This window comes from Saimiri boliviensis, chromosome 21, assembly GCF_048565385.1.
Source record: "Saimiri boliviensis isolate mSaiBol1 chromosome 21, mSaiBol1.pri, whole genome shotgun sequence".
NCBI lineage: Eukaryota > Metazoa > Chordata > Mammalia > Primates > Cebidae > Saimiri > Saimiri boliviensis.
The window spans coordinates 22,589,448-22,615,480 of NC_133469.1; the positions used below are offsets into that span (position 1 = coordinate 22,589,448).

Here is a 26,033-nt window from a genome sequence, read left to right on the forward strand (position 1 = left end):
TCCCGACTTTCCAGAAACACCCAATCTGAGAGGTCTGAGGGCCCCTGGCACAGCATGCCTTCCCAAGGCCAGGTCAGGCCGGCCACACATGCTCAGGAGGCTTCCCAAAATCCTCTCTGCGCTGAGCCACGTTGCAGCCGGCAGGCACAACCAGGACTTCCCACCTGGAGTGACGCACACACTTAGCCCAAAGACTTAAGAGCCAGTTGCTTTTTTTTTTTTTTTTTTTTTGAGACGGAGTTTCGCTCTTGTTACCCAGGCTGGAGTGCAATGGCGCGATCTCGGCTCACCGCAACCTCCGCCTCCTGGGTTCAGGCAATTCTCCTGCCTCAGCCCCCTGAGTAGCTGGGATTACAGGCACACACCACCATGCCCAGCTAATTTTTTGTATTTTTAGTAGAGACGGGTTTCACCATGTTGACCAGGATGGTCTCGATCTCCTGACCTCATGATCCGCCTGCCTCGGCCTCCCAAAGTGCTGGGATTACAGGCTTGAGCCACCGCGCCCAGTCAAGAGTCAGTTGCTTTACGTGTGAATTCAGTAGAGTGGCCCAAGCCTGAGGAGATGAGAATGTCCCTATTTTTCTCCTGTCGCAGGGATTCAACTCAAACTATCAGCACAAAAAGAGGTATAAAATCATTCCTTCCTTCCCCTATCTCGAACCCCACACGGGCCCGTGCAGGCCACGTCTTATGAGGGCTGTCAATGGCAGCTGCAAAGCTGTAAGACCATGGAAGTATCAGCTCAACCATCACTCAGGCCTTTGAGACTTCTAAAATGAGGTAGCAGAGGAAAAGCCAGCAGATCTACAAGCCAGAAGCAGTGACACCGGAACCCGAAGAACGAACATCCCCGAAACATGTTCCACAATCCTCCACATCACTGGCAGGGCAGACGGAGGGAGGAATCAAACTTCAGGCTTGATTTGAGAGAACGAAATGAGGGATGATACGGAGAAAATGAAGAGAAAGTCCATTTCATACTATCTACAGTCTGACGGCTGTCATCCCCCTCAACTTCTTTTGATGACTTCCCACCTTGCAAGTGATGAAATCCTTTGCCTTTACTTAATCTGCTGTCTCTCCAAAGGCACATTCCCAACTCTGGGATGGTTGTCAAATAAACTGGGAGACCTGTATTGCCCGGGAAACGAAATGGAAACCCACTGGCTTCTCCAGGGCCTCTATGCATAGCGCTCTTGCCACGGCCGGGCTGCCGAGCCCAGACTGCAGGGAGTGGTGAAGGGCGGCTCCCATGTCCTCTGCACAGACTCTACCCAACTCTGAGTTTATTGGTTATGTGGCCTTGGCCAAGCCTGCCTAACTCCTGTGTGCCTGCCTCCCCATGGGCAGCATGGGGCCTCCATTATGGTTGCGGCGAGGACCCAGGGTCAGTTACAGGAAGCGTCGGCTCAGGGCCTGCGCACAGCACGTGACGCATGGCAGCTACTGCCTCCGCTGCCGTGCGTCTCCCTGTATTGCCTTCTGTGAGTGAGCATGGCGAGGGCCCCCAAGGCAAACTAACCAACGTCAGTCACACGTGGGAAAAACAGGAGTGAGTGCACCGCAAGCTTTACTTTTTCTATGAGATGGAGCCTCGCTCTGTTGCCAGGCTGGAGTGCAGTGGCATGATCTCGGCTCACTGCAACCTCTGCCTCCCAGGTTCAAGTGATTCTCCTGCCTCAGGCTCCCGAATAGCTGGGATTACAGGCACCTGCCACCACGCCGAGCTAATTTTTGTATTTTTAGTAGAAACGTGGTTTCACCATGTTGGCCAGGATAGTGTCAATCTCCCGATCACGTGATCTGCCCACCTCGGCCTCCCAAAGTGTCAGAATTACAGGCGTGAGCCACTGCGCCTGGCCCTACTGTCTATTTTTATTTGGGGAAAATATTTCAGCAGAGAAGAGGGCTTTCTTGGCTGCAAACACAGACAAGCCCCTGGCACGGTCTTTTCAGCAGCAAGAAGGATGGCTGCCGACTCTCGGCCACACAGCAAGCAGGGGTGGACTGGCTCTTAACTCCTACGACCCTTCATGCTCCTCACTCAGCCCCCCGCGCCTCCGGCTTCTCTGTTCCCTGCACCCTCCACCACAGCGTTCCTGTGCCTCTACTAGTGCCGAGGCCCCAGAAAGCTGAGCTGACCAAAAGGCAGGCAGCAGCTGGTTCAGAGCAATTCACAGTAGATGAAACCCTAGAAGAAAACATTTACTTTTTTTCCCCTGCATCACATGGCGACATCTTCACTAAGAAAACATTTACTTTCAGAAGAACCTACTGACCTAATCTCTCGGTAGGAAAACGGTAAGAAAGGCATTTTATAGCTGGTCTCACTCGAACCTGGCCTTTCTAAGATTCTTGGTTCTGGGAAATAGGACAACAATAAATAAATATGCTGCTTTCATCCTGTTAATCGATACCGACTCTTCCTTGGTTAGCAGTTGCACTTTGTCCACGAAAACTACTCTGGCAGGAATCCCTATCCCCTGCATCGTGGCCCGGTATGGGTCACAGACCCCTGGCCTGTCGGGAGCGGGAGGTGGGCGGCTGGCTGGCAAGCACGGCTGCCTGAGCTCTGCCCCTGCCAATCAGCGGAGATTCTCCCGGAGGGGGACCTACCGCGAAGTGAACGTGTACGCTCTACGCTGCACGCTCCTTATGAGAATCTGACGGGTGCCTGATGATTTGAGGTGGAAGAACTTCATCCTGAAACCATTGCCCACCCAGGTCTGTGAAAAACCGTTTTCCATGAAACCAGGCCTGCTGCCCAAAAGGTTGGGGAGCGTGTCCCTGCAGCTTGGCTTCTAACAGACAAGCTCTTCTCCCTCAGGTGCGGGCAGAGTCGGCCTAGTTACGCTTTCTAGTTTCCAGGTTTGAGCTCTGAGTAGCTACCACATGCCAAGAGTACTCCCCTCTCTGGAGCTCTCTTACACATTGTTCCCAGCCTCATTAGCCTTGGACGAACATGAGAACAGCATGAAAACATACTTATTTAGGCCTCTGCCAGGAAAACAGCTCTGGTTTTGCCAGGTTTTTGTTGAGGAAAACCAAGACTCAGGAAAACCCTGAGTCCCAGTGCCCCTGGGACCTTGCCTGGTGTTGGTCTTCAGGAATTAATTCTACATTAACTAAGAATTCTACATTAACCAGAACAACTCAGGGCCCATCCCCTTCTGTTGGTTCACCTTTCCTGGGGAATTGGCACTGGCTGAGGCGGGCTAACACTGTGATGCAGGTGAAGGGAAACCCAACCTTGCAGAAGGCTCCAGAATCCCAGCGAGGCAGGAGGCACTGGGCCGACATACTTTGGGTTCTTCTGGGGAAAGGGACTACTCAGTGTAAAACAATTACTGAAGATCAAGAGTTCTAGGCAAGGACCTAAAAGAAATCAGGTCACTGACATGAAATAACAGAGATCAAGTAGCAATAACTCTAATGTGTTACAGAACACAGAACAGGGAAATCAGTCACTTCACAGTCACACCCGGGCAGCCTCATGTGATAAATGTGCGCTGGGTAAGTACAGAAAGAGAGGTAAAGAAAACAAGAGAGGCCAAGAGAAGGTCTGTAAGGATTTTTCTAGGCGCTGTCCCAGCATGGCCCCAAGTGTCTGCAACGAGGCACAGTTGGGGCCCTAGACTCCCTGACTGTGGAAGAGTGCTCCAGAACTCCCCTTTCATGCCAACAAGGGCCTTCTGAGGGGCATGCACCTTCTTCCCATTTTGGGCACATTTTGCCTGGGCACAGGACCCCTCTCATTGTTGCGAGGAAAAGCCCCTCAGTGACAAGGTTGGGCTTAGCTAGCCTGAGTTAGGGTGAGGATGCTGGCAGGCATTCAACCTCTTGCCCAGTGTCCTTCTTGGAGGCCCATTAAAGCGCCCTCAAAAGATTCAGAAAGTGTTCATAAACTGCTTTCGCGAAGCAACGTGGAAGTTGGCCCACGGCAAGTAAAAGGGAGCTGCTGTCGCGTGCCTGGCAGAACCCGGAAGTAATTGATGGAGAGTCCCGTTCGCCTGGAGGCTGCGTCCCCTCGAGGGCGGTGAAAGGTGTTTCTGCGCACAAGGCTACCACCCCGTCCCGTCAAGGTAAGCAGTGAGGAGACAAGGAGCAATTGTAAAGAAAGAGGTGCTGGCGGCCAAGAGGGCGCGGAGAATTCCGGGTGTTGGTGAGAGGAGCCCAGCAGTGCCATGACCGGAGCGCCAACAGACCTCACCGCCCCTTGTTTCATTATGACTAATCTACTTGCTGGCACTTTCGAGGTGCTTGGCTGGGTGAGCTGCAAGGTAAGGGCTGGTTTTTGAGTCTCAAGGAGGTTTCAGGGCTTCGTGAAAGGGGCTGGAATTCAGAAGGGCTCTTCCTGAAGTCTCTGCCTGGCTGCTGCCTTTCAGAGCCCCCTGTGGGCGTTTTTCTCTCTGTATCTCTCAGGGGGCACTTGTGGGACCTAGGTCCTATATGGCATCATCCTGCCCTATTTTTCAGCATGAAAACATTTGCACAGCCTGCTCTCCTTCCATGTCTGTGCCACGGCATCCCTCTCAGGCAGTGAGTTAATTAGGGAAACCGACAGGGAATTTATGAGAAAAGAGAACAGATTTCAAGAAGTTTTAGAAAGAAACTGAAATTCAAAGGGAATTTTCCAGGGTGTTCCCAATGGGCAGCACAGTCACGCTGGGCGCCCTCAGCTTCCTGCTGGAGGCTTGGGTGCATCGCTCTAAGTGGCAGTGCCCCCTTCCCCCTTACTGTTGGGGGATGGGAAGGCAACAGCAGCCAGGGGCTAAGATTTGAAAATTATGCACATGTACATATCCATCCTTATTACTGACTCTTCATCAATTTATTGTCGTTCATCGCATCCTCCACATTCCAATTCCTTCTCCCCCTTCTGCAGGCACCAGGATACTGACTGGCTTGTTTCAGAGAAAGGGGAGCAAGAGGCTACGGACCAGGCCGGGCGCGGTGGCTCAAGCCTGTAATCCCAGCACTTTGGGAGGCCGAGGAGGGTGGATCACAAGGTCGAGAGATTGAGACCATCCTGGTGAACGTGGTGAAACCCCGTCTCTACTAAAAATACAAAAAATTAGCTGGGCATGGTGGCGCGTGCCTGTAATCCCAGCTACTCAGGAGGCTGAGGCAGGAGAATTGCCTGAACCCAGGAGGCGGAGGTTGCGGTGAGCCGAGATCGCGCCATTGCGCTCCAGCCTGGGTAACGAGAGCGAAACTCCGTCTCAAAAAAAAAAAGAGGCTACGGACCTGGGGGGCTGAAGGGAGGGAAGGACATGAACAGGCTGGGAGACACCACCCAGACCCTCAGAACCAGCAAGGCTCTGAGGAAAGTGACGTCGTCACGGCAGAGCTGTGAGCTACAGGGGGGTGAGGCCCTCCCTGACGTGGACTGTGGTTGTCGAGAATGCCAAGGAGACCCCAGGTTCCTGCTGCTCTGATCTCTGGGGAAGCCAAGGCCTTCTCCCCATTCCTAGAGAGCTGCTTTGGGGGGATGGAGGCCAGTGAGGCCTCTTTCATGTGAAAATAGCCAAATGCCTAGGGCCCAGCGGGTGCAGACTTAGGGGTGAGCGGTTTGCCCACCACAGCACAGTGTCCTCTCTTGGGCCAATTCAGCCTGAAGCTAGGCCTGTGCCCACTGCAGCTGGCAAAATGTGGGAGCAGTGCCATGGCTGCTAAGGCGGGCAGCGGCATGTGTGAGAAGGGGACGGTCTGTTTTTAATACAGGCTAGTCCCTCCAGGCTGGAGAACGGCCAAACAGAATCAGACATCCCAGTTCAGTGTCCAGGTCACACCAAAGACAGCATGAGAGAAAAATCAGCTCAAGGACGAAAGAGCAAGAACTTTCAGCCTCAGCAGGAGCAAGGTTGCTGCACCTGCAGGCATGCCTGGTGGAGGAGACACACACCCTGGCCCCAGCTCCCTGCCAGTCAGAGGCAGGAAGAAAGTGCCTGGCTCCATGTCCCTATGGTTGACCAGGCTGTGCGTGGCATTTCTACCCCTCCATCTACCCAGCCCTCGGGCCTTCCCACTGGCGTACCGCACCTGAGGCCCATGGCACAGGTGGCATCTCTCTTGCTTTTCTCCTCTTGCAGCTGCCGCAAAGCAAAACTTCTTGCACCACTCCAGCCCCTACAGGCGTCCTCTGCTAATTGGACCTGTGTCAGATATAAAAACCTATTTCCCCACTTTGTACCTCTGCTGTCTGGCTGACCCCGGGAGTGGGAGTCTGGAGCCACAGTGGCCTCAAGCCCACTCCCAAGACCTGCCTGACTTTCCCCCTTTCCCACCCTCTGGTCAAGAGAAAGGGAAGGAAAAGAAAAACTCAGAAACCCAAAGATTGTTTGGAATTTATTCTCTTAAATAAGAGTGCAACACATGATTAAAAACAAAATGAAAAGCATGACACCTTGGTTTCACAGTACACAGAAAAAACAGAGTTACACAATCAAATAAAAGCTCACAAAGAAACACACCAAGAACTCACAACAGCACAGGTTAAAAACAAGGGCAAAAATAAAGGCTGAGGGAAAGTGGGCAGCAGACAGGCAGCGTGTTCCTTGGCACATTGAATCCTCTCCTGCCGGGCTCTTGTACCACCGCTGGGAAGCCGGCTGGCTGCCCACCCCTCCCACCTGCACCCCCAACTGAATGGCTCAGGAGAAAAGTAAACCCCTTAGTGCCCTGCTCAGGACTTGAAGGCTATGGTGGAACCCCTTTTGGGACAGCCTAAGAATGTTCCAGTGTCCTGCAGAAAAGAGCCGAAGATGCACTCACCACCAGAAGACAGGAGTGAGCTCACACAGCTATGTCAGGGGAGCCAGAGTGCAAGCCAGACACAAGACAGGTGAGGTGGGTGCCCGGCTGTCCGTGGTGCCCTGCCAGCAGCAGCCCCCTGCTTTCCACGTTTGCTCTTAAGGCTATTTCTTGGGGGTGTGTGCTGCTCGTTTTCTGAGACCCCCACCCACTCATTTCCCTACAGGCGTGCTGCTCCTAGCCTGCTGTGCGCCCTCACAGCCCTGACTGGGGCACAGCTCCCCAGCATGAGGCTCCTGTGGTTCTCAGAACCAGGAACAAGAAGCTTTAGAAACAGCTTCACAATTATTATTACTATAATTTAGGGTGCAATATATAAATATCTACCCGTCTATGTGCAATTAGATCTATGTACATATAAATGTGTACCTATATATAAACATTCTCCAACCACCGTCCACTATGGCTCTTGGGGTAAGGTGGGAGGTAAGCTGGACTGCAGAATTCTCTTGCTCTACTAAAAGGTTTTCCACAAATGCCTGGAAGGGAAGAGGACTCTGGAAGCAGCAGGACTTCCTAACTTCCCTGTCAGGTGGGAACTCCAGGGTTGAATGACATGATACTGCCTGGCTACCCTTCTAGCTGGTGTGGCAAAGACCTGCACTTCCTAATGGGCCATTCAGGAACTATGAAACCTCATGGTTATCAGACAAGGAGTGACTGGGGACAGGGGGCAGGCAACTGCCACTTGTGACTTCAGATCATCGCCTCCGTAAGAGGACAGGAAGCTAGCGTGTTTCTCCCCTCCCATCTCTGTGGCCCGCCCTGCCAATGAACCAGGTGATGACACTCCTGGGAAAAAGCTCTTCTGTTCCCTTCTGGCTATGCCTTCGGCCTCCCTGCTTCACTTCTGGTCCTCTACCGTATCAGATAAACAGAGGATTCCTCTGGACAAAAACAAATTCAAGAAGCCTGCAGCTGAACTTCTCCTGTCCAGGGGAAAGTAATCCCATCTGGGGTTTTCCTTTCTCTGCCTATTGTTGTTCAAGCTTTTTCTAGTCATGGTGGGTAGTACGAGGCCAGGGTGAGAAAATCTGTGCCAGGACCACTAATATGTAGTCTTAAGTATAAGCTTGGAAACAGAACATTTACAGATTTAAGAACAAAGAAGAGCATTTCTGTATTAAAAGCACATTACCAACAAAAATACTGTAAACGATGCCCCCAAACACTAAATTAGGCAGCAGGCACAGACTTGGTTACCAGAGAAAGGTGACACTTTACAGCAGACCTAGAGTGGGTCCTTTGAACTGCGGGTTGTAATTGGGTACGGGTGTGGTTTTGTTTTTGTTTTGGCAACAGCAAGAATCTTGGCACAAGGAAGAAAAGAACGTAAGGGAGCGGAGAGAAATGCCACAAATAAAGGAGGTGCAGAGTGCAAGCACTGCCGGTGAAACACTGCCCCGTCACAGCCCTACCAGCGCTGCCTCCTGGGGAAGTCGGGCTCGGGAGGAAGGCTGAGTCACACACAGGAGTCAAGCGCCTCCATCATCGCCTCTTCTGGTCGAGCGACAGCGGAGGCGGCTACCATGGGCCTGAGCTAATGACTGCTTTCTACAACATTCATTCTGGGACCCTGCAACACCTGAGCTTTTCTGAAGCTTTTCAAAAGGTTTTCACAAGGAAATCTAGTGAAGTCATCAAAGCTTCAGTTTCATACTGAAAGAAGGAAATGTCTATCAAAGGAGGTATCTATTTCATGCCAACCATAAAACACCACCCATCATCCTGTTCCCTTTCTACCGAGGCTGGCAGCAGAGTGAGCTCACAGGGAGGCAAGGTGCCTGAAGCATGCTCTAGATGCTGAGCTGCCGCAGGCTAAGGCCCTCAGCCCTGAGCTCGCTGGCCTCTGCCACCCAAGCTGGGGGACAGTGCCTGTCATTCACCGAAAGCGTCCACACTGTGACTCCTTTGGGACAACACATTTTGAACTCCTGTGCTATACCAAGCAAGTCACCGCCTGCTCAGAATCCAGACCCACCGGGACAGAGACGTCCTCAGGGCTGACTCTTTCACCACACCGCCGACTCTCCTCTCTTATTCTCTCCCCTCACTGTGTAGAACACTCTTCTTTTTCTCTATGGAACGCTTAATTCTTTAGAACTCCTAAAAACCTGAAACTCATTATACTTTCAATTAGATGGCAAGAATGGCAACCTGAACCAGATGGGAAAGTTGGCAAACCTGGCCTGAGGATAACCTAAACTTTCTTATGCTTATTTCTTTTTAAAGAATGTTCTGTACTCCAAACCCGAATGCAGTTTAATTTCCTTGAGATGTTCTATTTGGTAGCTGGGTTCCTCAGAAAATCCACCTCTGCTGGAATAGGGCCCAGACTGACAAGGTGGCGCTCTCCCCAACCCAATGCGCTTCCTGTAGCATAAGGCCAGACCCCTGGGGTTATTTTTCAATGCCAGTGATTCTGTCCACACTCCGAGTGTCAGCTGCAAAGGGCTCTTGGTACTTCATGAGAAAGATGGATTGTAAAGATCTTCAAGGTTGTAGAAGGTTTAAGTCACTAGTGGTTGAAACTTGGCTATAAAATGTTGGTCCCACCTGCAGGGCACTTAAAAACCTTGCTCAGATGATGCTAAGGGCACGTGCAGTAGCAGGAGCGGAGTTCACCTTGCTGGCCTGGGGCTGGCTGGGTCTCAGCCTCCAGCTCTCTGCTCCCAGGGTGCGCCGCCCAGCCTCTGGACACATTTTCCCTCTCTCAGGATGAGCACCACAAGGCCTGCATGAACCAGCGCTCAAGGAAGGGAAAGGATGCAACCCTGGGAACCTCTCACTGAAGGCCAAATGGGTAATTCCCGTGTCCCACCATGGAAACTCTATTACCAACTCCTTCTCCGTGGTTTCTGGCATTGGCTAACCATCTTCAATTTTTCTGAGTTTTGAACACAGCTGCTTGAGACACATGTGTTTTGAACAAGAGTTAAGTGTGACAGGCAGAAACACGGCCCTGCTGACCCTTCACCACAGTGACCCTGCGCCGTGAACCACCTGGAACTGCATGTGAGGCATCTGGAACACCTGGCAGTTTGTGGAGCCGTGGATGCATCTCACAGGCAAGTTTTACACGGCGCTGAGAGGGGCCACTTTAAGGAAAAAAACCTATATAATTCTTCCCAACAGGCCTTGTACCCACAAACCCTGCAAGTCCCGCCATGCTATGAGCAGAATAAACGTGTTTTTAGAGGTAGGGATGGTGGTGTTCACTTCCCAACCCCAGGAGTGGTCGTCAAAGTGGGACAGATTAGCGCTGGGGCCTCACGAGAAGCCCAGTGGCCAAGGGGTCAGGGCAGGGCATGCCCCATCGCGGTGCAGGGCAGACGGGAGAGCGGCGACAGGGAACTGGACGCAGACTCTTAAACGCAGGGAAATGCAAAGCCAGACCCCAGGGCTTAATCAACACAGCTCCATGCTGTCAGAGGAGCCTGAAGACAAGTGCATGAAGGCCCTGGCCTCACGAGGGGCAGTGACAGGAGCGCCTGTCTCAGTGCCTGCGAGCTCCTGTCTACCTACATGGGCTCTGGGCTGCCCTGATGTGATGGTGCAGGACGGGGCTAGGGATGGCGCCTCACAGCTCTGCCGCCCAACACACGGTCCCCTCACTGGGCCACAGCCTGCCAGCGGAACTCCCCTCTGATTTGCACCAGCACCTCCGACAGCCCATAAAGAAAGGGGACCCCGAACGCAAGCAGCTGGCACATGAAAAAGGAGTCCAGCGGGTTCTGGGCCACTTGATGCCCGATTGAAGAAATGTTGCTTTGGAGGTGCTGGCTCATGCCCTTGGCCTTGTCACAGAGGCCGAGGGAGTGACGCGCCACCCAGCCAAACAAGGAAGTGAGGCTACCTGGGGTTCTCTCAGTCGAGCTGGCCACCGCGCTGGCCCGTCCGGTTGCGTCTGTGGTGAGGCCATCCTGCAGGGGTCCTTTGGCCTCCTATGAAAGTCCATGAGAAAATGAAGAGTGACTCTGACTGAAGCACCCAAATCCCCAGAAGCGACAATCGGGCAGGCTGGTTTTACATTTAATTTTTTTTAAGAGGTAGGGTCTTGCTGTCGCCCAGGCTGGAGTGCAGTGGCGCCATCACAGCGCACTGCAGCCCGCCCTCCTGGGCTCAAGCGGTCCTCCCACCTCAGCCTCCCGAGTCACCGGCAGTCAAGGCCTGGACCCACCTAGCTGCACCTCTTCCTGCAAGTCCCTCTGCAGGCAACAGAAGCCCCTCAAGGGGGACTGACAGGCAGCCATGCTGAAGACACTGCTGGGTTCACCTTGGCAAAGCCGGGTAGAGAAGCCACCCTCATTTAAAAGAGCATAAGAAAGGAAAAAGTTCTCAGACAAGTAACTCAGAGCATGAGTTAACTGAAGGCCCTGCAGGCAGGGCACTCTGTGGGTGTGGGGAGTGAGGGTGGCGCTACCGAGGAGCAGAGGGATCCTCCTGACAGTTTCCTCTCCCACCCCGCCTTTCTGGAGGAGGGCTCTCATCATGTGGAACATGAGTAGGCATCACCCCACTGGCACAGTGTCATTCTCTCAGAAACCCGCATGTGCTGTTGACAAAGGTGAATGTCTGCGCAGCTGAGACGGACGGCGGCATCACCTCCTGGGCCCGACTCAGGTGGCAAGTGGGGCCTTACTTTAGTGAGGCAACCTCAGATCACCCATGAAAAGATGGTCCCCTCCCCACCCGGGACTGCAACAGCATCTTGGGCCCTCCCCGCTCCCAAGAGAGGCAAGGCCGCAGGGCATTTGCAGGCTGGCCACTGTGGGCCCACAGCCACAGCGCTGCAACACCCACTGCTTCTCCCCCACTTACAGGATGGTCACCATTACCTGTCCAGACAGGGGAGCCACCGCTGGTCTCTTCCTCTGTGCGTAGCCAGAAAGCCGATAGCAGTAGTGTGGCTTACAGTAGAATTTACCTGTGAACAGCAAGAGGCAGGGACACAAGCGATGAGCCAGGCCCTGATCCCGAGCACGCCTCCCCGGTCTCAGCCATTCCGTTTCATCTCCTTCAGCCTCAGGAGGCCGTCAACCCACCCAGCCTTCCCTGGGCCCAGGTTTCTTGTCCAGAGAAGCCAGCGCCTCCCGGCAAACTCTGATTCCAGCCCTCCTCTCCCCTGGCCTGTGGGGGGTCTTTTCCTTTGGGAATGTGAAGGCCATTGAGCCATCACCCAATCAGTGCCCAGAGCCAAGATGTGAGGCCTGTGTGGCAGGGCCAGCAAACAAAGTGGCAGTGTGTGAGGAACAAAGACGTGGTCACATGAAACGCTGCGAGCAGCATTGCTGGGGAAACCAAGAATGAATACAAGTGTGGGGTGGAGGCGTGGGGGCTGCGGGATGGGCCATCGCTGGGCACTGGCTCTGACAGGCCTACTTCTGCTGCTCCCCCTCCCGCACCCTACCCCTCACCGCTCCTCCACCAGCCGGCGCTGGGCCAACGGCAGGCTGTGACCCCCCTCAGAGGGTCAGGAACAGCAGGAAAGGACATTACAAAACCAAAAATTCTGCAGTGGACTATGAGTAGGATGGAACAGAGCGGAACAGAAGAGAACAGAACAAAAGCCAGAGTGCACTGTGGCATGATGAGAATAAAACAGGATTTCTTGGAACTTTCAGCTGTGTCTGGGTCTTAATGTAACATGTATTCCCCACTGGGGGTGTGGTCAGAACCATCTGAACAACACTGAGCTTGGCTTTTCCCATGACTCTGGTACTGGAATCAACTTCGGAGTCATTTTTTCTGACTCCTCTTACGCTCACTTAAAGAGGTAAGACTTCTGAATCTCAAGTGATAGACCCTACTATAGAAACTGTTGAAACAGAAGTCATCCCATTTCATTTTCCTCATTTGTAGAGTGCGCTTCTTAGACAAACGAGCTTTCCTGATCTCAAACCTACAGTAAGAGGACCTAGGAGTCAAAGCAAACGAAGGTAAGACGGCATTCTTCCCTTTCCCTGATGATCTGATTATACCCTTCTTCTTTTCCTTCAGAGAACTGCCTTTAGTTTTACCTGCACTCCCCATTCAATGCTGAGTAACTCTATTACGACACAGCTTTTATATGGTTTTCATAATGCCTAGTATATGTTCTTACATAGAATGTGCCACTGGCTGCTGCCGCTTGGCCAGGATGCAGAGACGCTACAGTGGGCACACATGACGGCCCGTCTCACGCTCACTTCTCTGGCAGGGGAGTGCAGCCATGGGATGCTGCTTGTGGCTTCACAGCTGCTTTTCCCCATGTGAATAAGCCACTCAGCTTTTGTAAGCTTTGGACCCCAACAGTTGGGGTGAGAGAAAACGTCTGAGTGCTTGGATCACGCGCTACTTGCTTTGGTCTGTTCTGTATCTCATTCTTTAAGAAACACCCCGCCCTTCTCCATGTGGCTCCGACAGAGACTGGCAACCAAGTGGCCTGAGCTTCCACCACCAGTAACGCATGACCCAGGCCACTGGGCACCCACTCCCTCCACCCCGCCCAGGACAGGGTGCTCTGTGGACTGGCATATGGCTAAAGGCAGGCTCGCTGGATGGCGAGGGAGAGGGAAGGGGCAGCCCTTCCCTGCGGACGGCTATCTGGATGGAAGCTGTGAAGCGAAGCTTCAGCTGTAATCTGCGTAGTGATTCTATCACTTGTCACCAAGAGCTTTATGACAGTATCTGAAAACTAAAATGTTATCATGGCTTTCATTTTTTTCTTCTACTTTTTTCTACGTGAATTTGCTTGTTTCTGCAAGATCTTAAACTATAACTCAATTGAACTCAACTGAATCCTCCTTGAACCCTGCTCTGGTATCCTAAACTAATAAAGAAAAGAGGTTTACATTTCAAAAACAAGTTTTCCAAGCCTAACAAAAAAGTTCCAGTGAACTGTTTTCTCTAGGAAGGCAGTACAGGTGATACGAGGAATATGAGTGCTAACGAAGTGTGACCTTAGTTCCTGAGATCAGCTACGTGCTGTCTCAACTGCTGAGCAGCCGTCTGAACCTGCCAGTCTTTTGGAAGATGGCTCCTCCCATGGAGGTGAACACAGCACCCGCCTCGTAGGTAGAGATACTCAATGAGATGGCACAAGTCATGTGTACGCATCTCCCTATATCCCTTCCCAAACTCAACAGTCCCCAAATGAGCATGTGAGGCAGGTGCCATCAGTACCCACCTCTTTTGCAGTGAGGCACAGAAGGCCGAGGGACCTGCCCAGCGCATCCCACAGTCAGTGAACCGCAGAGGCGGATGCAGCCCAGGACGCTGGCACCAGAACCTGCACTGCCACGACACTGCCATGCTCGCCTCAGTGGCAAACCCAGCTATGCTATGTTAATTTTTAAAAATTAGCTATGACTTGCGGGTGATTCAGTCAAGTGACAGATTCTCAATGGTCCCCTTAAGGAATCCTGATAATTGAATATAAGTGTGACTGGAAAAGGGAAATGGAGAAAACAGATGGCCACAGGGGAAACTGAAGGTCAAACAGGCCGCTTGTTCGTTCATTCATTCATTCATTCACCCCAGGCCTGAGTGCCACTGTATGACAGCTACTGATCTGAGCACTGACAGCCCCCAAGGCAGGCAGACAGGTTCTCCAGAGACGCATGGGTAAAATGAGACAGCAAGAGCCCTGCACACAGAACCACATGGGCACAGCAGTGCCTGGACAGCTGCCCTCTATCAAAAGGGCCAGACCCCTCTCTGAGGAGCGCTGCATGGAGATGGTGGCCACAGGCAGCTCACTCTGTGGAGACCAGGGGGTACACTCCAGGAGAGGACACAGCAGAGCCACGTCCTAAGGGAGCGGTGGCTTCATCACGCGTATGGGATGGAATGACGCTGGAGGGAAGCGCACAGCACACTGGGGGCAGCTGACAGCAGAGGCTGGGGTGGATGCACAATGCCCTCCCCGCCCGGGACAAGGCTGTGTGCTCTCTGCATGGCAGTGGCTAGGACACTGGTAAGATCCAAGTCACACCTTTTAAAATCCCTCTGGTTGCCCTGTGGAAACACACTGGGGTGTAACACAGGCAGCGAGGCCAGCGGTCCAGGCAGAAGGTGTGTGGCTGGCTTAGGGGCTGCTGCAGGGATGGAGACCACCTCAGGCTCGTGACTGACGAGGACCATCCTGCACACACCACCTGTGCAGGTAGTGTGAGTCTCTTCTTAAGATGACAAGGAAGGGCTGACACTGTCTAATGTAGGGTGCTCGCCTTAAAGCTGGCAGCGATCACAAATGAGCTAGTGCTTTGCAAAAAAGGAAAGAGCAGCTCTGTGTTTGAGCACACGGAATCCTCTAGAAAGAGCTGAAGGCAGAACAGACAGCACCACAAGTAAAACACAAAGACATCTTCAAATATGATTCTCAATTTTCTAGTGTGGAGTCAGCAGCAGGCCTGAAGTCACTGACCCGCATCTCTGACCTGGAATGAACTTCAGGTGTCATTTGGTGCAAGCTGGCTATTACTAGTTGTGTCAATTTGGACAAACAACATGTAAGTTCTCTGAACTCGGCTTCCTGACTTCCAATTACGGCAATAAAGAGCTACCTCTTTTTTTAAAAGGTGGAGTTAAAAAAAAAAAAAAAAGAAAAAGAAAAAGAGCTCCCTAACAGGCTGTGGTTGGGACAAAGGGTGTGACACGGGCCCAGCACAGGCCTGAGTTACTTTCTCATGCACAACCCCATGGCTTATTCCTTGTTTTCTGGGGCTCTTCAGTCAGATCTGAGCCACCTGGCAACCCGGATAAGGAACAGGCCCCCAAATTTCCTTCCTGCCTCTAGTCCACCTGTCCTCTGACAGATGAGGGGGAGGTCTGTGGAGGGGACTAACCTGATGAAAACTTTTTCTGGGTTAAAATCTGGGGAGCTGGTTTAGCACGGCCGTTTCTCTGCTCCAGTGTTGAAATACGGCACCCAAGCAGGGCCTCATCCTGCCCCGGCCTCATGGTCACTGCCATCCGAGCTCCTACTCGTTCCTCTGCCCTCTATTCAGCCACCATACCCTTCTCTCTCCAAGTCTAGCTGAGGGTCGGGGAGGTCATTCCAAGCTGCTCTTGAACTTCATGGATTTCCTCCTCCCCTGCGCCTCTACGAAGCGACAGCCTAGGCTGTGTGGCCGGGTCTTTCACTGCACACACTCGTGCTGCCTGCTACCTTTATGGTCTCATCCCCACAGGACAGGGAGCTCCTGGAGGCACCCACTGTCCTTCCGCATCCTCCACAGAATGCAGCAAAGATGCACACCCATCCAGGGGCAAAAGGACCCCTAGATCAATCAGCTGCACCTTGAGGCATCTTCTTTCGGGGAAGACCCCATAGTGAGAGACTAACTAGACTACCCTGAGCACCAAGGGCAGCGGAGCGAGGCTGGGTGGGCTCCCTCTGCCAGGCCCCATCCTTGAGATCAAAGGTGCTAACCAGAGAGCAGGTGTATGGGAGAAGCAAAGCAGAAGACCTGACAGCTAGCCATCCGCCTGCCTTATCTCTACAGCATCCTAATTCTTCTGTTCCTCCCCACTCAGCAGTGCTTTTTACCCAGGCACCGTGACAGGAGCCAGCCTTTCTCAGCTCACCTCTCTGGGCTCCTTGTGACAAGAGGTGCCTGTTCGTGCACTCTCAGGACGGCCAAAGTGACTAGGTCCTAATGGCATGGCATCCCTCTCCTATACGACGTCACTTTATAATCTCATAGACAAGCCATTTCTATCAATGTCAGGGACTTTATGTCACCTTATAAAGATTACTGCCTCTCAGCCGGGTGCAGTGGCTCACGCCTGTAATCCTAGCACTTTGAGAGGCTGAGGAGTTCGAGACCAGGCTGGCCAACATGGTGAAACCCCATCTCTACCAAAAATACAAAAATTAGCTGGGCATCGTGGTGGACGCCTATAATCCCAGCTACTCGGGAGGGTGAGGCAGGAGAATCACTTGAACCTGGGAGGTGGAGGTTACAGTGAGCCAAGATCGTGCCAGTGCACTCCAGCCTGGGTGACAAGAGTGAAACTCTGTCTCTCAAAAAAAAAAAAAAAGATTACTGCCTCTCCGATTACTCTAGGCCCCTCATTACTCTGGAATCTGTAAGAGTACCTCCTATGAAGCCCCTCCAGCACCCTACAGGAATAGGAATATGATGGGGATCATCAATCCAGGGTTGCCAGATGGCAGCCAGCCTGCCTCTGCCCATCGTGATGGCTCTATCATCGTGTCCATAATTCTCTACTGTTTATCTTACCAAGGTCTTTTCACTGTAAAAACCAGCACATGCTGCAAAAGACCAGGCCTTGAACGCCACAGTAAATTAGACTCAGGCCCTACACAACGGTTCTCGATTCACCAGACGGAGATTAGACAGAGCCACGGAGGTGTTAACACGGGGCACCTTGCAGTCACCTCCAAGAGCAAAAGTCTGAGAACCCGGGGCCTGGGACCCAGCTGCAACTTGTCGTCATCATCCACCTTAGGCAAAAAATGTGAAGATAAAAACCTTATCTTTGTTGCTTTTATCTCAAGTTCCCACCCTGAGGTCAGAAAGCAAGTAAGTGCCCCTGAGATGAGGGATCTGACTGAGGTAAATGTCCGCCATCCTCACCAGCCTGGTGACGCTGGGAAATACAAGCGCCTCAGAGGAAGAGCGACGGAGGGCGAGGGGCGTGGTGGAAAAGACACGTGGAAGAAGGCAGGAAGGGGCCCGAAGGCCCGCAGCTCAGAGGGAGACCGTGGGGCCGGGGGCACGAGGCGTCTCACCGTCCTCGATGTCGTAGGCGTAGGCTGAGAGGCGCAGGGTGGTGGCGCAGTACTCGCACTTGAAGCAGCTCCGATGGAAGAACTTGCCCTCGGCACTCAGCCTCTCCATCACGTAGACCCGCTTCTGGCAGAAGTAGCACGTGTCGCTGCCTCCCAGGTTCTGCGGGAACTCCTTCTTCATGGAGCCCTGCGGGAAGCGGTGGGCGGAGGAAGAGGAGCGCCTCAGGGAGTGCCGCGCAGGCCCCTGGAGGCGCACAGCCCTGGGGAGAGCGAAGCCGACGCTGAGGGGTCTGCTCTGAGACACACTACTACCTGTACGGTCACCTGTGCTCTCGTCTCTGCCGCGGAGCGATGGCACCGCCACACTCGATGCCTCCGCGCACTGGCAGACAACACTTAGCGCCCCCGCTAGAGCCCGAGCCAGCCTGCCGCTGACGAGGGGGCCACATCCCAGAGCTTCACACCAGACCTGAGTAATGCTATGACAGCCTGGCAAGGCTGGGAAATACCTCTGAGAAAGTCTTAGAGAAAGAGCAATGGAGAGACAGAGGCGAGAGGAGCTGGGAGGGGCACGATGGAAAAGACACACATGGAAGGAGGCAGGAAGGGGCCTGTGGGTCCCCAGCTCAAACGGAAACACCGGCAGAGTTCTGTTTCGAGGATAACTGTATCGGGATCTGTTCAGTGTCGGCGTAGTTCTACATGAATATTTGAGGGTCCCCCAGACTCTAGAGTGACCAGTTTTTCACACAACTATCGCAGTCTTAGAAAGTTGGTTATCAAAATCCAGACAACCTCAAAAGCAATCACTGCATGGCATATACGGGCTGCACAAGTTATAAGCGACTCAAGCACGCAGGTGTGTCTCATGGCTGTGCTGGGTCCAGCCAGACAGCGCCTGGAGGCGTCTCTTACCAGTTCCTTCTTGTCTAGAAGGGCTTTGGGCCGCTCTTTCCTTTGAAGCTGATTGGCTATCTGCTCAGCCAATGAGCTCACTCCGCCCGTGTACATCTTTATGTACTTCTATCGGTTGAAGATTACAAAATGACATAAATGAAGGGACATGAGAAGGAAAAAAAAATACATAAATTAAGAAGACACGGGAAAAAAAGAAATCTTTGAGAAGTGCAATTTGAATACAAGGTGAAGCAGCAAACCATGCCAACACAGTGCTCACAAGCAGGGAAACCGGTGGTAAGAAAAACACGGCGTCAGTGTCCACACAGGGGTACCAGCACAGGCAGGACAGCTGCAAGGAAAGCGTCTTTCTTAGCGAGAACTTGTTCTCCCCCATCTCTGTGGAATGCACAGTTCCAGGGAAGGGTGGCAGAGGCAGGGGGATGTGCACAGAGAAGGGCAGGCAGGACCCGGTCCTGCTAAGCCTGGCTATGTTCACAGAGCTCAAGGGTTGCTCCCATGTACGCGGCGGTGCCCAGGCTGACCCCGCCTTCCACGGTCCAGGAGGCCACCTCCTCCATCAGAAGGACCCCACTTGCTCCTGCATGGGTCACCTCTGCGTGGGTAGCGGTCGCCACCAGCTCTTTCTGCTATCTGACACTTGACCCACAATGCCTGCCACAGGCAGCGAACGCTTCCAGGCTGTTTTGGAAGAAGGCTTCTCAGCCCATTCTCCCTGCTGATGTTACTGGGGGTCTGAGGGCAGCACGATGAGGCCCGCGTGGCCCACCCAGGCGCTGAGGCCAAAGCCTTCTAGACTGGGCTGGGCATGCTGGCCACAAGGTCTCGACATGCAGCCAGGCTGCTCCACCAGCCCAGGAAGGTGGGAATGTGTTCTAGGCCAGGAGGAATTATTTTCAAGGTTGAAGAAAGGTAAGAGAAAAAACCCAACCAACTCAAGCCTCTTTCTGGCAACGCTGAAGAAACCACAGGAGAAACTTCCACGTCTCCATCGTGAGCCACCCTGCTCACACCTAAGCTGGGTGCCCAGGCAGCCCCGCCCTGACCTGTCCCAAGAGGGAGTCCTCTAGAGACTCTACAACCCGGTCATCCTTCCACGTGGAGATGGCCATGCCACCATGTGCATGAGGCTCCTCTCATGAACTTCACGCAGTAAGGGGGCTCCTTGCCCTGTGGGGGAACCCGACCCTAATTCTGACTCAGAAACCTATCATCAGCCATTATCCTGGTGATGCCAACAGCCCCCTCAGGACACGGCCTGAACGGAGAGACGCATAAGGTCACGTGTGAGGAAGAATCACAGAAGTGCCGGGCAGGGGGAAGCAGGCGCTCGGGGGCTCACAGGCGCACACGTCAGGAAGCTGTTCCTGTGGCTAAGCTCAAGGCTCAGCCGAACCGAGGAAGCAATTATAGCTTCTAATTCAAAAACAAGATTCCCAAGGATTGGTGCCATTTGCCCACTAACTTCACAGATGAGACCTATCAGTGGTCAAGACAAACGAGTGGCTCTTAGATCTAAACCTTCTTTAGATCAGGAACACTGAAGCAGCTTAGGCTTGGGACAGACAGACACCAGGCAGAGCGGAGCAAGTAACTTAATAGCTGACACTGAGAGAGAATAAAATGGCATTACTCTCATTCTGCAGCAGACACGGGGGAGCGCGGACCAGATGCCAAGTATGAGGCCAGGACACCAAGTCAGCCCTGGGCCCTCACTGCTCAGCCAGGACCCTCCTCTCCCGACCAAAACCATCAACCACAGCAGTTACAGCCCCTGCTGCCTGGACCCTTTTCTCCCAACCAAACCCATGGACCTCAGCAGCTACAGCCCGCGGCTGCCTGGACCCTCCTCTCCCGACGAAACCCATGGACCTCAGCAGTTACAGCCCGCGGCTGCCTGCACAGAAGTATCTGCCACATTCAGTTCCCAGCAAGGAAGCAACACTGACGAGCATCCCCTGCAAGAGAGGTGAAGACTCAGTTCTATTTGTTTCTGGCATGAAAAGCAGATGGTTTCCTTCCCATCACTCTTAACAAATAGAGGAAATGCAGCGTCGCAGGACTGAGCTGCACACCACACGTGTGCATGTGCTGCCATCCACATATGCCTTGCGGTCCAGTGCCAACCCCGGAACCGGAAACGGCAACAGGAGGCGCAAAGCGACCTTCCAGTCTCTCCAGAAACTCCTTCCAGCGGGGGCAGCGCCACTGCAGGTGACAGCGGCGTGCATTCCTCAAACGGTAACAGGCAGCCAGATGCTGCATCGTCACCCCTCCACTGAGGCGATTTAATCACACTATGGTTTCTATTTTGTAACGCGTTATATTGGAAGATATGTGAAGTTAAAAAAGCCAACAGCTGAACAAATGTTTATCATGATCTGATACAGTTGACGTCGGATCAAAGCGGGTTCACGCTGACAGACCTGGGTGTGACAAGCAGTTGGAGGAAAGCCAGCAGACGCTTCAGCTGAGGAGTGTGCCACGCACCTCACACACAAGACCGGCACACGCAGCCAGCAACGCACGCAGCCAGCTGCCTGAGGAGACAGGCCCAAGTGAGGAGCCCCGCCACCTCCTGGGCAACGGCACTGGGAACAGGAGTGAGTGGAGGCTGCAGAGGGCAGAGAGTCAGTGAGTCCTAGGCTCTGCTACCTGTCGGAGGGAGTCGGAGGAGGGAGAGGCAGGGCGGGCGGAGGAGCGGAGACTAAGAGAAAGCTCCCACTGGTCGACAAAAAATCGACGAGGAGGTTCAGGCTCTGGCTAAAAAATACAAGACGGAGAAAAACAAAATCAAAGGAAATGTTATTAAATCACACACTGACCTCTGAACCTAAGATGGCTGGCAGCTGTAGAGCCTTTTACTTTAGACCGTTATCTAAATACCACGTGCTCCCAGAAGCATGAGTGGCCCTGCAAGGCTACCGTTTTGCTTTTATCTGTCCTTCCCGCAGTCTGGCAGCAGAGCACGCCCTGGAACGCGGTCCCGCAGCTGCGGGCTGCCCGGCACAGCGTCGGCCTTCCTGTGTGGGTAAGGTGGCTAGCAGCAGGGGCAGGGGGTTTCCTGCTGACTCACATGCTCTGTGCATCCCCTCGACTGAGCTGGGAATTCTCCAGGGCAAAAAGATTCTGCCACCACCCCATCTTTCCATTGGCCTTATGAGTAGCAGGCAGCGGAGACAGTAAATCTAGAGTGAAGCTTGCTCCTTCTACATCAGGGCCAGGAATGCAGCATCTCTTCTTCCACTGCTAGTGCTCAGGGAGGCTCTGCTTGCCAAGGAGCCAGCTGAATCCCAAGCAAAGATGAGGAGGAAAGACTTGAGCCCAAGTCCTCTGCAGACTGCACGCAGCACGTGTAACAAAACTGGGCAAGGGTCTTGCTCAGCCGTGGGCCCATGCAGCTGGGAACCCAGTCCCCAGAGAGCAAGGCAGTGACTGAAAGCTTCAGCAGCCAGTAACTGCTTAGTCTCCCACCAGGTTCAGAAGAAACCATCTACAGGAGGGATGGGCAGCACCGTGTCACGGTACCAGGAAGCCCTCTCCTCCAGCTCCAGGCCGGATCTGTCACACCCTCGACCTCGGCCACGTGCACGTCATAGTTCTGTGGGGTGGCAACAGGCACTGACAGTTGCCTGGTGCCTCACCAGCCTCTGCTTCAGACGCTCAGCCAGCTCCCTGGCCCTGGTCTCAACAACACAGGCCCCAGAGAAAGCTGGCGAGGATGGCTGTATGCACCACCCGCCGGAAGGAAGCAAGAGGAGGACTCAGTATCCCTCGGGGGTCAGAGGAGTCAGAGCCAAGGGGAGGTGTGGGGGTTGGGTAGAGGTGGGACACAAGGCAGGTGAGTGCTCATGCAGGGTTATGAGGGGTGGCGGCAAAGTCCAAGAAAAGATCGTAGGTAGTGTCCTCAGAAGCATCCAGCCTGGAGCCCTGGACTGAGGAACGCAGAAACCAGCTCACGGGGAAAAAGAGAGACCTCCCTGCAAACCTTACTTCCTCCTGAGCTCAAAACCCTACCTCTTCCCCTCTCTGCAGAGCAGCCCTAGACGTCACATTGTTTCTCACTGCCAATCTCTCCTATTCAACATGCTCCCCTCCTTCTTTTAGACACTATTGCATTAAACATTACCAGCATCTGATTAAATATGCGATCCCCAAAATGGAGGGCTCTGCCCTACACAATGAAAAGGGCGCTTTCCTTTTGGCAGGGACACAGCCTGGGAAGAAGGGAGAAAGAGCAGCCCCAGAAAGGGTGAGCACGGCGGGGCGAGGCCATGGAAAAGACCATGCCCCCACCTCCAGCCCAGTCTCCTCTCCCTGACCCAGCACGAGGTTCAGGCAGCACACACACTGCCTGCAGCTAGCCTGCTGAGAGGGCGGAGGAAGATGGCACTATGATTAGCTCCTACTGGGTCGGAGGAGTAACCTCATTTACTGCGTGGCCATACTGCACTTCTGAGAGAGCAAAGGCAGACGGGGAGTTAAAAACCAAAGTGGCGCCGGGCGCGGTGGCTCAAGCCTGTAATCCCAGCACTCTGGGAGGCCGAGGCCGGTGGATCACGAGGTCGAGAGATCGAGACCATCCTAGTCAACATGGTGAAACCCCGTCTCTACTAAAAATACAAAAAAAATTAGCTGGGCATGGTGGCACGTGCCTGTAATCCCAGCTACTCAGGAGGCTGAGGCAGGAGAATTGCCTGAACCCAGGAGACGGAGGTTGCGGTGAGCCAAGATCGCGCCATTGCACTCCAGCCTGGGTAACAAGAGCGAAACTCCGTCTCAGGAAAAAAAAAAAAAAAAAAAAAAAAAACCAAAGTGGCTTTTGTGAGGTTACCAACTAGAGACGATTCTTCCCGCTACCTGCAGAGCGATACCCACTCAGAGATCTTTAAGGGTAGGAATAACAAGAACGGAAGTTTCATGAAGTAAACCAGCTTCTTTAACTGGGCATCTTGGCTATAGCTCACTTCATATGACGGCCAGCTGCAATCAGTCATTTCCCCCTCGGTTTTTCAGGAAAGACTAAAGCTTTCCACAGTACAGCCCCATCTTGCTATCACCTGCTTCAGCCCCCTCAAGCCTCATCCTACTGGAAACATCCTCACGCTGGTAAGAGCTTTGGCTCTCTTAGGATTTCCACTTCAGGATCCACGACCACTGAATGCAGCGTGAATGCTGATCTACGCCCTTCCCCTAAGAAGCCGCATCTGACAGTCCAGTGTCACGCACGACTCTACCACTGGCACATATTTTGGAGTGGAAACAGTACGGTCTTGGAAGGGGAAAAGTGGGCAGAAATGGGAAGTCATTAAGGCCCTTTAGAAGCCACACACTTAGGATCAGCATCCCATCTGAATGCCAGGTGGCTGACTGCTTTATAGTGAATGCTATTTGCACTGGTCAACACGGCTAGCAAAAAGATCTCTGGCTCTTGGCTGGGTGACAAGAGTGTGCAAAAAGCAAAGGGAGGGGCTGTCTCCCACATCCCCTCCCGCTGCCCCACCACCACAGCGTGCCCCGTCTGTTTGGCTCTCAGCATCCCATGCCACGGGTTCATGCTCTTTTACCCTCTCATGGTGGGGGCTCTGCTTGCCACGGCTGTCAGCATCAAGATCCCTGTATGTCTGTTGGCAACAAAGTAGAAACTTAAGCTCCATGGATATGGCTCTGTTTGGACCTACTAAGTGACAGTGGGAAATTCAGGGGCAGAAATTCAGAGTTCAACACATATACCCTTCCCCTCCGAACCCCATCCCCAGGTAACCATAATCCCATCTATACCAAATCCCATGACATAGGCCAACCTTCTGGACAGCCATTCCACCCCGCAGCCTCCAGTGAGGCCGGCTACACTGATCAATAAGGAACTGTGGTTAGTACGAAGGTGAACAAGCACAGCTCTCTCACACAGTGGCGTCAGATCAGAGGCACTAAACGGAAGGGTTACAAGGAGAGGCAGGTTAAAGGGCTGACACATTCCACAACGAGACATTTTAGGAAGGAAGGGTGGGGAGGTGGAAATTGGCTAGAATATAAATGACTATGACAGCAGTCCAGAGAAAACTCCCGAGTGGGGAGTGGTCCCTGAATAGGAACATGGGACCAAAGCATAATTTACTAAAGGGAGAAGTACATGTGTTTTTGATGAACAGATGGAAGGTGTATGTGGGAGAGCAGAGACCTGCAGGCAGGCACGTGGCCTTGCGCATCTGAGGAGCCATGAATGGCAATCACAGGACCAGGGGCAGCTGCTCGCACCACTTCGGATGGCTAAGGCCCCAAGGCTTCTGACATGGCTGCTCCTATCCAGCAGCCATGAGCGTAAGTCTCTGCGGGCAGGGGGAGGCTGGAGCGTGGCCCCAGGCCCACAAGCCACATTCAAGTCTGGCTGCATGGCTTACTATGTGGCTCAGGCATGTGGCCTCTCCACCCTATGCCACAGTCTCCTCCCTGGTGAAATGGAGCCAATAACAGCACCTGCCTCCCAGTGTTATTGTGAGAACTGACAGAGACACTGCTTGAAAAGAACTGAGTGTGCTTCCCAGGTGGCAGCAGGTGCTGAGGATGGCTAGCTCTTATGCAGATAAAGTTACTCAGCAGCTGCTCAACCTGCAATGGCTCAGTGCTGAGAACCACGGACACAGGTGGGGCCTTTAAAATCAGTCACGTTACTACAGTCACCCTTTAAACCGGCCACCTTAGTTGGGAAAATGTCTTTCCATGGATCCTGCTCTTGGAATTCAGAGTTTACTTTATAGGAACATACCATGAAGGTCATCAATGCCATCCCACAAATGTGCTTTCTACACATGTCTTGCCGCAGCTGCACGCCTGCTGTCCTCGCTGGCCATGTTGGTGGCTGGCTATGGAGCCGCTCCTGAACGGTCTGCCCGGTGTGCCAGCACAGGGGGTGGGAGGAGTATTTGTTGGAAGATGCTGAATGGGTTAGAGGCAGAGCTCCAAGAATCAAAAGGAGCCAAACTCACATGGAGAAGCCCTGCAGCAGCTCCCTAAGGCCTTACCCCGGCTCACTGTGCAGCAAGAGAAAAGCTGCCTTCAGTGGGGTTCTTGAAAAACCGGCTGCCCTGGGGCTCGGCTGCGCGACAAACGGCACCATCGTGTTTCCCTGATGTGGGACTGCCCAGGGTCAGCTGTGAATGCAGGACACACCATCCTGAGGGCCATAAAAGTTGCTTCCACCACAAATGGTTTCTATGAAAGGCCTTTCTTTCTTCTTGACGGTTATTGCTGATAACAAGAAACTGATTTGGTCTCTACGCTAGCCGCCTACACAGACAGGCAGGGAGACACAGACAGGACCACAGAGCATGCAGAGAGGATCACCTGCTGGCCGCCACGCGCCCCACAGGGAGGTGGAGTAGGGGGAGGAGACAGGGTGATCACTTTTTTGGGGCAGGTCCGAGAATACTCCTTTTCCCGTGGCTTTTAGACCAACAGACACAAAGAAAGAGAACATTATTGAAACAGTGGCTCTTTGGAGGCTGGTTCTGGGAGGACTGAAGGGCGTTCGTCAGAAGCACCCCAGGGGGCCTTTCCT

The 26,033-nt window shown here is 53.3% G+C and overlaps 1 protein-coding gene across 21 annotated transcripts in view; it reads right to left on the minus strand.

Moving 5' to 3' along the window:
* Positions 1-26,033, minus strand: part of MICAL3 (microtubule associated monooxygenase, calponin and LIM domain containing 3) — a 296,358-nt gene that overhangs the window by 69,434 nt on the left and 200,891 nt on the right. For 16 of the 21 annotated variants that reach the window (XM_074391091.1, XM_074391092.1, XM_074391095.1 and 13 more), the window contains 7 exons: positions 25,820-25,918; positions 24,043-24,099; positions 21,131-21,238; positions 18,473-18,580; positions 17,558-17,744; positions 11,655-11,743; positions 10,673-10,760 (listed from right to left, as the gene is read on the minus strand). In XM_074391091.1, the coding sequence (XP_074247192.1) occupies positions 10,673-10,760; positions 11,655-11,743; positions 17,558-17,744; positions 18,473-18,580; positions 21,131-21,238; positions 24,043-24,099; positions 25,820-25,918 (736 nt within the window). The remainder of the gene's footprint in view (positions 1-10,672; positions 10,761-11,654; positions 11,744-17,557; positions 17,745-18,472; positions 18,581-21,130; positions 21,239-24,042; positions 24,100-25,819; positions 25,919-26,033) is intronic. The other 5 variants (XM_074391107.1, XM_074391108.1, XM_039462319.2 and 2 more) reach the window with 3 other exon arrangements.